This window comes from Cladophialophora psammophila (genome assembly GCF_000585535.1).
Source record: "Cladophialophora psammophila CBS 110553 chromosome Unknown aczJe-supercont1.8, whole genome shotgun sequence".
Taxonomy (NCBI): domain Eukaryota; kingdom Fungi; phylum Ascomycota; class Eurotiomycetes; order Chaetothyriales; family Herpotrichiellaceae; genus Cladophialophora; species Cladophialophora psammophila.
The window spans coordinates 7,121-19,932 of record NW_006912929.1 but is presented as its reverse complement, the minus strand read 5'-3'; the positions used below and the strand labels follow the sequence as shown (position 1 = coordinate 19,932).

General features: G+C 49.1%; 5 protein-coding genes across 5 annotated transcripts; 2 read left to right on the top strand and 3 right to left on the bottom strand.

The window, feature by feature from the left end:
• Positions 1 to 1,340: 1,340 nt before the first annotated feature.
• On the bottom strand, positions 1,341 to 3,094 carry A1O5_05640 (uncharacterized protein; the record flags this gene model as incomplete). The annotated part of the gene is made up of 4 exons (XM_007746239.1): positions 1,341 to 1,541; positions 1,639 to 2,035; positions 2,090 to 2,967; positions 3,011 to 3,094. 4 exons carry the CDS (start codon positions 3,092 to 3,094, stop codon positions 1,341 to 1,343), a joined length of 1,560 nt encoding a protein of 519 aa, XP_007744429.1.
• Positions 3,095 to 3,733: 639 nt separating this feature from the next.
• On the top strand, positions 3,734 to 4,537 carry A1O5_05639 (uncharacterized protein; the record flags this gene model as incomplete). Its single annotated transcript, XM_007746238.1, has 1 exon — positions 3,734 to 4,537. One exon carries the CDS (start codon positions 3,734 to 3,736, stop codon positions 4,535 to 4,537), a length of 804 nt encoding a protein of 267 aa, XP_007744428.1.
• A 2,648-nt stretch (positions 4,538 to 7,185) lies between these two features.
• A1O5_05638 (uncharacterized protein) lies at positions 7,186 to 9,075 on the bottom strand (the record flags this gene model as incomplete). Its single annotated transcript, XM_007746237.1, has 5 exons — positions 7,186 to 7,427; positions 7,508 to 7,722; positions 7,797 to 8,135; positions 8,242 to 8,778; positions 8,852 to 9,075. 5 exons carry the CDS (start codon positions 9,073 to 9,075, stop codon positions 7,186 to 7,188), a joined length of 1,557 nt encoding a protein of 518 aa, XP_007744427.1.
• An 828-nt stretch (positions 9,076 to 9,903) lies between these two features.
• Positions 9,904 to 10,784, top strand: A1O5_05637 (uncharacterized protein; the record flags this gene model as incomplete). Its single annotated transcript, XM_007746236.1, has 3 exons — positions 9,904 to 10,111; positions 10,161 to 10,444; positions 10,515 to 10,784. 3 exons carry the CDS (start codon positions 9,904 to 9,906, stop codon positions 10,782 to 10,784), a joined length of 762 nt encoding a protein of 253 aa, XP_007744426.1.
• A 707-nt stretch (positions 10,785 to 11,491) lies between these two features.
• On the bottom strand, positions 11,492 to 12,812 carry A1O5_05636 (uncharacterized protein; the record flags this gene model as incomplete). Its single annotated transcript, XM_007746235.1, has 2 exons — positions 11,492 to 11,809; positions 11,865 to 12,812. The coding sequence occupies 2 exons, from the start codon at positions 12,810 to 12,812 to the stop codon at positions 11,492 to 11,494; spliced, it is 1,266 nt and encodes a 421-aa protein (XP_007744425.1).

The window sequence follows — 12,812 nt, the reverse complement described above, 5'->3', positions numbered from 1 at the left end:
TAGAAAGAGCTGATTCGGTTATGGGCAGACCGAGCAAGCAGCCCTGGGCTCAATGTTACTTAGCCAGCCACCTGCATAAAATGATAGTGAGGCAGTACTTACAAAATTCCCCCTTCCCCCTTCCCCCTTCCCCCTTCCCCCTTCTTCCATTGCCTTGGGAGTCTTTCCCGACTTTTTTGTCGCTGCGCTCTTGAGGTGGTTTCTTCACATCGTGGGCAACCAGCCTCGCCCCCGGACGCCCAGTCGCCACCTGATTTTCGCACGACCAAGTCGTTTCGGAAATCAGAATCACGCTTCGACGGATCTTGCGTACACATCCATACCGACCGGCGGTGTGTGAATTCAATGGGCAGAAAACCCATCTGAGTGGAGCAGCTGTCGGACGCGGCACAATATCTCGCAAATTCCATGAAATAAGTGAAGCAATATCCGAGGGAGCTGCAGCGTCTCATCGGTTACTCTGTTAGCAAGCCTTTTCTTGGATGGGTCAACTTTGAAGACCCGATTAAGCTATTGTATGACGATCCCAAAGCTGTCGGGGAGCCGATGCGGTGATCTATGGAAAAAATTGGCCTTGAATGAGTAGTCTACTGCGAAAACAGTACACTCCTGTCTACAAATGAGTGCATCCGAAACGCTTCTCTATTTTCTAGACTTTCTCAACCCATGATCATCGAGTCCCAGCTAAGATGATGTTGAGGACGGGACTCTTGGAGCAATCCCAGGCGGTGCCATCCCCAGTAATTCAATATTCGTAGGCGTGATGAGTGATTAGTGGCATACAGAAGTCGACCAGGGCCAGGAAAGGCCTGATAAATTCACATAGCCTTCTATGGTCACTGATATTACATCTGAGTATTCAAATGGAACTGACTTCTCAATAATTTTGCGCTTAATTATATCCTTGACATTTTCTGGGTCGTCCCGTGCCATCATCCTTCTTTACTCAGCTTGCGTACTTCGAACGATAGTGACTTTTAAAGCTCTTCACTTGATCACCAATAATCTAGTTTCGGTTATCACGTTTCTATTGGACCTTGGAGACCAAACTCCACAGAGCGACCCAAAAATTCTCGCCCTCGGTTGGACAGTCGCGATGGAATGTGGTTTCGCCACAGGGTAGGACATACGATTCAGCTGCGCATCGTAGCTTGTGGTAGACTCCTTAGCACAATACAACTTTTGAGCTATCGTTGGTCTAGATCAGCTAGTTTCAACTGCTGAGGTAGCAGCAATACTGAGTCCTCTTTTAATGTCCCAACGAATGGAGATTTCGTCGCACCGCCTAGGTGGCTCCAACCATCGAGGCCCTCTCGCTTGCAGCTAATCCAATACCCGTCTTAGAAAGCTAAGACTCTGAGACGGGCGTCTCGTTCCCTCAACCTCTTGCCCCATATGTAGATCACCATGGCAAAGGCATCGACGACAATTACCATTGCGCTTAGAATGCAGAACACGGGAATGATTCCGTTCAACTTGAGCCATGGAACCACCGCAAATCCGATTGCAAAGGATACTATGGACTTGAACCCGTATAAATTCTATCACTGCGTTAGTGGCTGAGTGTGTAGGTCGGATTGTTTTTGTCTTAGTAGGGTTGGGCGATTGGGGATGGGGGAATGAAATCCCGATACTTACCACAATACCATCAGCTAAAACTGGAGCATAGCTGTCCATCATGTAGGCCTCGACGATGGCGGCTATGCCGGTAAGGCCAGTGCCTACCAGGCCACTTCCTATCACTGGGACAATCCAATGGAACTTCTTTTCGAGACCAATACCAAACATAAGGAGGCCAACGGGCACGGCGACAGCTGGAAAAATAACAACTGGTAGACGCATTTCTGGCTCAAACACCCCGTTGTTTCGACGAGCAGACCATTGACTTAGTTTGTCAGTCATATAGCCACATAAGAAGGAACCCAATATGTTGCCAACGCAAGCAGCAAGAAATGTCAGTCCCTGTTGACTGGTGGTGAAGTTATAGGGAGTGGCACCCAAGTAGATAGGAATCAAGCTGATCAGCACAATGACGCTGGCGATGGTGTTAGGTCACAATACTTGCGTGGCGAGTTCGTTCCAGACGTACCATGAAACGTGGATGGCCCACGACGTGACAGCCCAAGCAATACTGAGGTATGACCAAGTAGCCCATGCCCGAAAGAAAGCTGCCAGCACATTAACATCCTTATCCACAGGAGACCATGGTTTCAATTCCAGCAAGTACGACCGCTTCCGGACAGGGGCATCGATGGCCGACTGATGGCTGGCCGATGTTTCCAACGTAGTTTTCTCTTCATATGACACTGCGATCTCATTCAGCGATTGCCGGGTGCCGGCACTCTTATCAGAGAACTCGTCCGCTCCTGCCACATCAACTGATTCGTGCAGGTTGCGCCGGTATCGTGTCTCCGGAGAACAGAAGAAAATCCAGAGCAGATCGAACCCTGCCAAGATCGAGAGCACCCACTTATACCAGCGCCAACCCTTGCTCTGGATTAGGAATCCAGTAATGACAGGAGAAAGAGAAGCCCCGAGGGAAAGCCAAACAGATTGGACACCACACTGGGTGCCACGCTCATGCAAGAAAAATAGATCGTTTGTCGTGGTGACGCTGACCGGCTCGCTTACCCCTGCCGCCCAGGAAGCAAAAAACCTGGAGAGTAAAAGAGACGTATACGAGTCTGAAACTGCCCCCCAGATGCTGCAGAGAAACACCCATAGAGCAGCAAATAGCCAAATGGGGCGTCTGCCGAATCTATCCGTCAGGAGGGCCAGGGTGTAGCATCCGATGAAGCTGCCAAGCATGCAAATAGAGATGAGCCATGACAATTTGTCAGGTCCAACATGAAATTCCAACACAATTTGTTCGAATCCTGGTGCCAGACCTGAGATCCCAAAATGGCATATTGTAGACAAGAAGAGGATGGGGTAAAATGCCATTATTCTCTTCGCGTAGGTCCAATTCTGCGTGCAAGTCAGCGGTGTTCAGAGCTTCGAGGAGCGTTACGGACCAGAGGGTCATTGGGGTCTGTTGCATTCGGTTGAGGAATGAGGACAATTGAAGTGCCCTCCTTGTGACGTAGGCGATCATTGTCTGGAGTCTGTGTCAGTAACTATTGTGTGGCGTGACCGAGCAATGGAGAAAACCTGAAATGAGGTGAACAGAGCCATGACTGTGCTCGATTGCTGAGAGAGCAAGTAGCTTCATGATGGAAATTGCTTCCAGTCTTGGAGAAGTTCAATGCTGAGGCGAGCCTGCCGCTTTTGAAGGCTATCCTCGAACATCTTCGGTATTTAAAGTGCCTTGATAGATGGTCTTTACCCCGTGGGGACCTCCTACCCGGTTCGTTGCGGCAAAGGTACCGGATTTCCGAGGCCTCCAGGAGCACCGAAGGACAGCAAAATCTCGTTTCTCCTAGGTGGTTATCGTGACTGCGTTCCAATCTCGTTCCGTAGAAGTAATTACGTGCGTCGACTCGGCAGCGTCGTAAATGTAGCAATAATGCATTCGTATCATCTCCTCGGGACCTCACAAAGGCAAAAATATCGGAATGATTCCCGCTTCCGCAGAGTATGATATTCCACCGAAATCGCTGAAGTGGTGGGAACGAAAGTATCCTAGCGTCGGGGAGACAATGAATATAAGCCAGATTTCCAACTTCAAACTATGAGGCAAAACCGGTTCCCGTTCTTCCACACACATTCGAACACCACGAGGTCAATCTATGTAATGCCGACGAGCGAAATCCCAATTCCTCAACCAAGTCTACTTGGAAAGGTAGCACTAGTAAGCGGCTCTTCATCTGGCCTTGGCGCTGCCATTGCAGAAGAGTTCTCGAGCCGCGGCGCCCATGTTATCATTCACTATGCCTTTCCTTCCGAGCAGGCAGCGGCACGCAGTGTCCAGAAAAAGCTCCGGAGCCACTCTCGATCAATTCTAGTGGAAGCAGACCTCTCCACCTTTGAAGGCCCCAAAGCCCTCGCAGCCGCTGCGTCTGCTGAATTTGGGAAAGTTGATTTTCTCGTAAACAACGCTGGTGTCAGCGGGCCTGATCGGCTGTCTGAAGCATCTGACCTTGACGTCCTACGAGTTTGGGACCAGGTGGTGAATGTGAACGGTCGAGGAACGCTGCTCCTCACCCGCGCCATCCTTCCCATCTTGACTTCAAATGGTTCCCGCATTGTCAACATTGGAAGCGCCACTTCCCGGGACCCTGATCCGGACCTGACCATCTACGCTGGGACAAAGGGCATGATTGAGGCGTTCACTCGATGCTGGGCTCGACATTTCCCCCGAAAATACGGCTGCACAGTGAACACAGTCGCGCCTGGACCGGTGGCGACGGAAAGGATGCGTTCGCTTCCTGAGGAATTTCTGAGCGTGGTGCGCACGAGGTGCGAAAATATTCCAGTGGCGGCGAGAATGGGTGAACCATCAGAGGTTGCATGGATAGTCGTCACCCTCTGCGAGAAGCAGGCGGGATGGTTGAACGGGTTATACATTCCGGTCAGCGGAGGCGGATTGCTTACTTGAAATCAGTGCTTGCCAAGGCTTCGTGTTATGAAAGTTGAAGGAATTGCAGTAGGGCAAAGAGTTGCGTCATTCTGCTGACGACAAGGCGAGTTGCTTTACATGGAGGATGCTGAGACATGGTGGAATGTGAATTTCTCAAGCTGGTTGTGTGTTCGGAGATTTCCAAGACCATAAATTGTTGAAATAAATTTAGACGCATTTCGTATCTTTTATGCCTTTTATAGCGCATGTTGGGCATGTTATCAACTTTTACGTGCGATGTGACCCGAAGGAGTGCCAAGGGATGTAATGACTTGGCTTGGCGGTAATCGACCAAAGGCCTCCGGTCACGAGTAAAGACTGCATATATTGTAACAAGGCGAGGTGGCTGTGCTGTGATGGGCTGTGCTGGGCTGTTAGAGCGGTGGCAGAGTGAAAAAGTTGTCTAGTCACATGTCAAACCTAAATGGGCTGGCAGAGAGGGGGGGGTGCAGGACAGTTTACAGTGCTGGCAGTGTGCCATTCATTACAGATTGAGCAGAGTATCATGAATTCCATGGCTTTTGGCGCCGTCTACCTCTATTCTTGAGTGTTTTATTAGTTCTGTCCTGTTCCTCGATGCTACCGCTGTGCTAGGTGTTCGTAGCCCTAGCCGCTGCCCTTCTGGGTGGTGTTGGTGGTGGTGTTGTCTTGTCAGTATCAACCAGAACCGCGTTCTCGATTCCCGATCTGCTGGACAGGCCTCTGTGCGTTGTTGCACGTGCACGCCGAACCCTGAAGTGCTCTGTTACAATATATTCCGTAGATGCCCCAGGGGCTTGCTCGAGGCTTGCCCAAGGGAACTTGGAAATCTACCCTGTACCATGTCCTCCAATGAGTCTCAGCAAATATCGCAAGTATCCTCTGCACGTGCCCAGAATTCACGTGACATGTCGAACCTAGGCATTTAACCGCTCCGTTCATTCTCCTTGATTCGGGACAGTCAGTCGGCCTGTCAATCTCTTGCATGATCGAGCAAACATACACAAAGAAGAGATTCTGCTACTGCATCGGGCTCGCTGGACCTCCCATGCTAATTCACATACATTCCTGAGCCCTCCAGAAAAGTCTGTGATGCTGACCACGGAGGCCGGCCGTGCCCAAACGTGTCTATCCCGCGGCTAGTCCTGAGAGCATAGTCATCCAATAGTGTAGGAGCCTCGGCCTGTGGTTCAGCTTGACGTTTTGGGAGTCCGTTCACAGCGAATAGATTCTCTGGAACGGATGACACCTCAATGTTCCTCCAGAGTTTTCTTCGCGTATGTGGAGACCTCGGGGGCTTACAAACCACACAAGCTCCGAAGCTAATAATTGTGCTGTTGGAGGTGTGGTGTAATACACTGCGGATCAACTTTCAGATACGACTCTTACGAGATCCAAGGAATTAGAACTAAGGGTTCGGATCTTTGCACCATGCTGAGAACAGCGCCATCTGACATTGAGCATCCCGCAATTCGACACAGGCGTATCGTTGTTGACCCCGCTCGTATCGCTGATTCCTGAAATCAACCCCTAACCGTCTCGCAAGGCTGGCAACACAAGCCACCCTACCGAAGTTAAGAGGTTTCCACTCGTAAGCCGACGCCTCCAAAGGCTCAGTCTGACCCGTCGGTCCCGTCGGTCGAATAATCCCGTAGACAATTTGCGGCATAATCCGCGCAGCACCAGGTCCGCATCCGGTAATAGCAACCCCCTTGCACCTCGTACGCAGTTCTTGCAGTGCATTGAGGTTCTCTGTGTATCTTCTGCTTTTTTTGTACCTGATAATTCCTTCCTTCCTTTCGTCATTCAGTGAGTCCCCTTGTGGTTGATATACATAATTGCCTGTGGTAAGAAGGAATCCTTCAAAGCCCCCTGAACCCCTGAGGGAGCCTCTAAATGCCTCCTGAGCCCCTTGAGCTTACAGAGAGTTCTGCAGTAAGAACTTTACTGGGTGCTTTTTAACACTCCTTTTCCAACATGATTGTATTCTTAGCACCGGTGCGCGGTTGTGTCACTGAAGTTTGTGTTGATGCAACATTATGGTTATGATCTGCACAGTCGCGAGCTACCTCACTCTCAGTAACTCAGAAGCAACCATTATCAATATGGTACGATGTGGTGTACCCTATCCCATGCGCAGCCAGCTTTGCTGGGTAATTTATTGGCATTTCTATTTTGCTCCGTTCGCCGTCCTTACTAATTATATTATATGTAATTATGAGTTCAGAATAACTCAGAGTCCCCTTAGACTGACTTGAGGTTCTAGTGTATTTAGGAGGCGCTGGGCGTAGTTGTGGTAAGTGATAGACAAGGTAGGCTGAATGGTCGCCCTCGGTAGGTCGACACCTCCTTTGATGCATGTAATCTCTATCTATATATAAGCTAGCAGTAGAATAGGCTATGAAGTGTTAATCCCTATAAAATCACAGCTATTGACGCCATAAATAGACTAACTGTGCTGCGGAACAGACCATAAATATCTGTGCAACCGTTATCTCAGCGGTGCAACAAGTACCCGAGCCAAAGGGAAGCCCTGAGCTATTCCATCGACATCGGGCACATTAAGATGGTATCTGACTAGGGTGAAGACACCATTGGCACAGCGAGGTCGACGAGCCAAATCAACCATGTAGCCATCTGATCCAAACTCAGGCTTTCGAGTCAATGACTGCTGCCTCTTGGCACTCCCTGATGATCAGACGCCGATGTGCGTCGCTTCGCGGCTTGAACTTCACTTTGTACGGCTCGACTACTGCCGTGAGCGGGAATGGTTTGTCGACCACTATCGGATGAGCTTGATCTTGTTCAATATCGAAACAGTAGATCAGCCGTGAGATTGCAATGAATAGGTTGCTCGCCGCGACGTTGTACCCAACACACATACGCCGACCTAAATTGATATCACGGTACAGTTAGCTGCTAGGTACTTGCTCATATTGGCTGTGTACTCATTTCGAAAGATGCACTCACCTGCCCCAAACCCAAGGTGGCCTTTTTGGGGCTTATCGAGCTCTTCATCGAGGAAACGATCCGGGTAAAATCGTTCTGGCTGATCGTACTCGTTCGGGTCATTGGCAATCGCCCACTGATTCCAAGTCACAACTGTGCCCTTTGGGAAACGATAGCCTTCGAATTCATCGTCTGCGGTCAAGGCATGTGGAACTCCCGTTTGAGTGTTTGTGGGTCTGGGGACGAAAATTAGCGACTTATCTGGTCGTTGAGTCTGTGGATTGATGAGGTTCCGCCTCTCGACTCTCACCTCCAGCGCACTGCTTCCTTGACGGCAGCCCTGATCATGGGCAATCTTTCGATGTCGTCAAATGTCGGTAACCTCTCGGCATTCTTTCCACAAACTTCATCGAGCTCTGCTCGTGCACGTGGAACCCAGTCTGGATACAAAGCCGTGCCTGCCACGACCTCTAGCAGACTGTTACGTGTTGTATCACTGCCAGCTTCGAGGAGGGTCACGGCAATGAAAGCGGTCTCGTCTCTTGTAAACTTCGCTTCCTTGGAAGCAAGCAGTTGGGTCATAAAACAATCCTTCTGTTTGCCCTCCTTGACCCGGCGTTCAAGATCATCAAGAAATTGTTTGAAGGCACTAAGTTCCCCCATCCACTTTAGCCATCGCTTTAAATTCAGTGCTTTCTAGTAGTAGAGAGAAATGAATTTTATTTAACAGATGTTAGGACAAAGGTCAAACTTACGTTATTGTTCTTTCGTAGATGGCATCTCCTTTCCATCTCCATGGCTGAAACTTCTTTAGCACCGGGATTCTCGCCAAGAAGGGAAATGAATCGACGATTGATGCACCAGGCATTGTATATGGAACGAATTCCTCCTGCGCTTTGAAGATGGCCAAGAATCTCGGGTCTCCATGACTTGTTCGGCGTCCAAACGTGACGTTCAAGATGACTGAACTCGAGAATCGTCCTAGAGATAGGTACCAGTTTTGAGGCTGCTCCAGCAATTCATACATCAGAGCTCTAGATTCAAGATCCTGGAACGGTTTGAAGATGCGTTGTTGGCTAATATTCAAAACTTGGTGCATCAATTTTCGCTGAAGACGCCATGACTCGCCATAGGGCATCAAGACCATACGTTTCTCCCCAGAGACAATGTGATGCGCCATAGGAAGACTCATTCGGGATGAGTAAATCGATGCTCTCTTCTCTAGCAGTTCATAAGCTACCCGTCGTGAGTTCGCAACCACCCAATATGTCGATCCGAATTTCAAGGTGAACCTAAAATCCACCAAATGGCTGGTTAATCCACAATCTTGTTCAGAGAGATTCAAGGTCAGATTCGGTGACTAACATCTCTCCATATTGACGGCCCAGCTTCTGCAGATAAGGCCCCTGGTCAATTTTTGGTATCTGGAGCGCGTTACCAATCAAGGGTAATCCAGGAACTAGATTCGGAAATCGATATTTCCTCTGAATCATAATGTCTGCCATGATTGACCAAGCGACCCAACCGACTAAGACAATAATACCAGCTGCAAGAAGCAGCCGGAGGTCCGCGAGATCGATTAAAGCCATCGTTGATGGGGATTCTTTTGATAATGTCCTCTCACAGCTAGTAGTGTTGAGAAGGATGGTGGGGTTGAATATATTCAGGAAAAATTATACTGTACATCCTCAAACGACGATTGAGATGCCTTTTGTCGGTGGCGTTCTCCATCGGTTCGAATGTCAACAGCATCACAGCGACATCCGTTTATCGTATTGGATCGGTGCTTTCCTTGTTTATACGTACCACGCGGTACTCCGTGAGGTTTAAAAACCACCTATACCAGCCAAGTCCGAGTCCAAAGTTGCAACCTAGATCCGAAGCCCGGGGTTGAAAGTTACGGTGAAATCTTCAAGTTGAGGTACATATGTGGGACCATAATCCACTGTTCCCGGCCGATAATGAGCGGCCCTTTCAAGAGTTCAGAGCCCCCATGAACTTTTTAGGTTTCTACGCAGTTTCCGACACGATCTCATAGCACTTTGGTTAGTGGGGCCCATAAAACATGGATTAGACTAGCCGAATTAGAATGTTCCCCTAAAAGAAGCCAAGGCCCGAGGGCTTCCCATGTCCCGAGTGCTGCCGCCGGAGACTAATGAGTGGAAATCAACGCTATCATTATATCGGCCGCTGTACGTTTGTGGGATCAGCTCTTTCTTGTTGTTTGACACTCGACGGCACAAAAACCAATTCTCTGAAACTCGTCCAAATCCCACCTGCCATTTCGCCACAATCAATATAGTGTACAATATTACCAGAACAGAGGAGGAACATGCCAACTCAGAATTGTTGTACCGCTGGCAAAGCTGCCAACAGTTCGTCTCTCAAAACAACGCAATGAAGCTATGATACTAATGATGTACATCGTAACAGAGGACTATGAATCGAGGGGCAAATTCAGCGTACTTGGGCCGCTCTCAGTCTACGAGACCGGCTCGCCAAACGAGAATGGCAACATCCTTTTATATTGCCCAGATGGGTTTGGACACGCCCTCCACAATCAGTACTTGGCCGACAGATTCGCCGAATGCGGTTGGCAAGTGATCTTACCCGATTACTATGAGGGTAAGCATTTAAAGATCGGTGGTAAACCATCAGAATCTCACAGGTCCAGGTGACCCGGTTCCTCTAGAGCATCTGGACTGGGATCAATCAAAGTCTCTCGAGGAGCAGGGGTGGAATGAAGAGCAGCTAGGCAGGATGCGTAGCTTTAGTCTTGACACTTGGCTGCGAGTTCATAATATGACGAGAATACAGATGCTCCTTAAAGACTGTGTACATGCAATACAACAGTCATATCCAGGCACGTCTATCTCGGCGATTGGATTTTGCACAGGAGGTAAACAGTCCCTGCTTTTAGCCTCTTGGGCCGTTAAAGCCGCAGCCATATTTCACCCGGTATGTCGTGCCACAATGAGAGCGGCTAGCTATCGGTCTGGCGCCCGGATCGGCTAACCAATGATGACAGAGCTTTGTGAAGGAAGAAGACATTCATGGTATCTCAGTGCCTCTGTACATCGGTTTAGGAGAGAAAGATCAAATGGTCCCCTCGACTTTAAAGGAAGATCTCGAGAGGTGGCTATCTGCTTCGAAGGTCCGCGGCTTCACAATCTCCGTGTACCCTGGCATGGATCACGGTTGGACAATTCGTCCCGATAATGATGACCCTGAAATACGGCATCAATGCAAGCAGGCTTTTGAGGATGCAGTGAAGTTTTTGAGCAGTTTTAAAGCATGAACTCGAATCTTACAGAGCTTGTGATGGATGCTCTCAAGACCATATTGCGAAAATATGACAAATTCACGTAAAAGTTCGATTCCAGTCGTCTCGTAGTGTGACGCTCAAAAAAAGCGAGATAGCTAACATGCCTAGGACAAGTCAAAGACACATAGGAGGAAATACTAGTCACAAGATATGCCTGAAATCCTGTTACTAAGGGACCTGATATGGGCGCCTTGGCCTACTGCAGGCGAGATGACACTCTGAAAAAGGTGCGAAGCGATGATTCGGTATCAATAGTAATGTGTCAATGATAGATGTCGACTAGAAACCTTGTTCGAAATATTCAGCGCCCCTGGCTATCCTCGAGTTGACTATGAGGCTACGAGCTTCTTCTTGAAAGCGATGCAGGTTTTAGATGTAGCGGTAACAGAAATACGAAATAAGTCTGGTTCCTTGACATACACTCGGGACAGAATCTGATCCAAGTGTTCGATTATCTCAAAGATGCACTTTCGATTCTCCAATTGTTGCTGCTGGGTGGCTGTCTACGTTCGTATGAAAGTCCCCATAATATTTGAGAATACCAGATGGATAGAGAAGACCTTTGCCGGGGACGATCAAAGGGCAGCTGCTCAAATTTCAGAAAGGTTGACTTTGACTTTGAGAGGACGCTTCCCTAAACGTTGCTACTGTGGTATACAACAGTAAAGTGGCGCTTCGCCTTACATCTTGAAAGCTGCCATATCAGTCTTCCAGTTTGCCATCCATTTGTAAGGCGAAAACTTCTCCTCCGGATCGTCGCTCATAATGCTAGCCAAAAACCAATCCTCATTGGCTACGATATCAGGACTTGAGACATGAAGTCGCTGCTTGTTGGATTTGGATATAGGGTCGACGTAGAGCTGGAAAACACGTCTTCGCTCGTACGAATACCTGTCGTACAAAGACTCCGGCCGTCCCTGCTTGAGCACTTGCACCAAGGTTTGAGCGAGCGCATCTGCATCCAAAATTCCTGTGTTTAGTCCAAGGCCACCGATTGGCTGTCAGTGGGAATTAGTACACAGCCAAAGAGCCACTAAAGGATGGATAACGTACATTGTTGACGTGGGCTGCGTCCCCAGCCAGGAACGTTCTTCCCTTTCTCATTGACGAGCATAGAAGCTGATGCATTTTGTACGGTTTGCTGCGAATGACCTTGAACTCTTGATTGTAGGGACCGTCAATGTGCTTTTTCAGCATTGAGATCACGAACTCAGCTTTTTCGAGCTCCTGATCGGGCACACTTTCGTCGGAAACGGCCATCGAATACCTCCAAAGACCGGGCTGACCGGGATAGATCCTTTCCAACGGAGTAATGGCTGCCCACAACTCGGGGTCAACAACCAAGCAGCTAGGAATTTCTGGAACATTGTTCGTAGTTCGTAAAACGTCCGCAGAAATCAGTCGTTCCGGCCAGCTAGTTCCATGAAGCTTGAGTCCAAGCTTCCTGCGCACGTCAGAACGGCTGCCATCGGCACCGACGAGGTAGCTGCCTTCGAAGACGTGCGTGTTCCCTTCCGTATCCTCAGCAATAACTTTGATCCCGTCTTCTGTCTCCTCGGAAGAAAGGTATTTCAGGCCCATTTGAACAGTTGCGAACTGCTGAAGGTCGGCATGCTTCATCTCCTCAGCTATGATCCTCACAAGCTTAGCCTGCGGAATGAGAATGAAATGCCCTCCAGGGGGGGTTTCTCCGTTCACCTCCGGGGCGAATTTGGCCGAGGCGATGCAATCACCCATCCTTTGGCCTCCATTGCCGTCATCGACGGCACGTTTCCTAAAACTCAACCCCGCTGAAGGCATGCCTTGCCTTTTTTCTTCCTCGTAAATACCAGCATCCTCGAGAACAGAATGCGAGGGGCCGAAAAGTCCTACTGCTCGTGGCTCCTCGGGATACTTTGTAGCGGCCTCAATGACAATGACTGGGATCTGATTTCGTGCTAACAAAAGCGATAGAATGGCGCCCACCGGGCCATACCCAACGATAATGATTGGTTTTAGCAT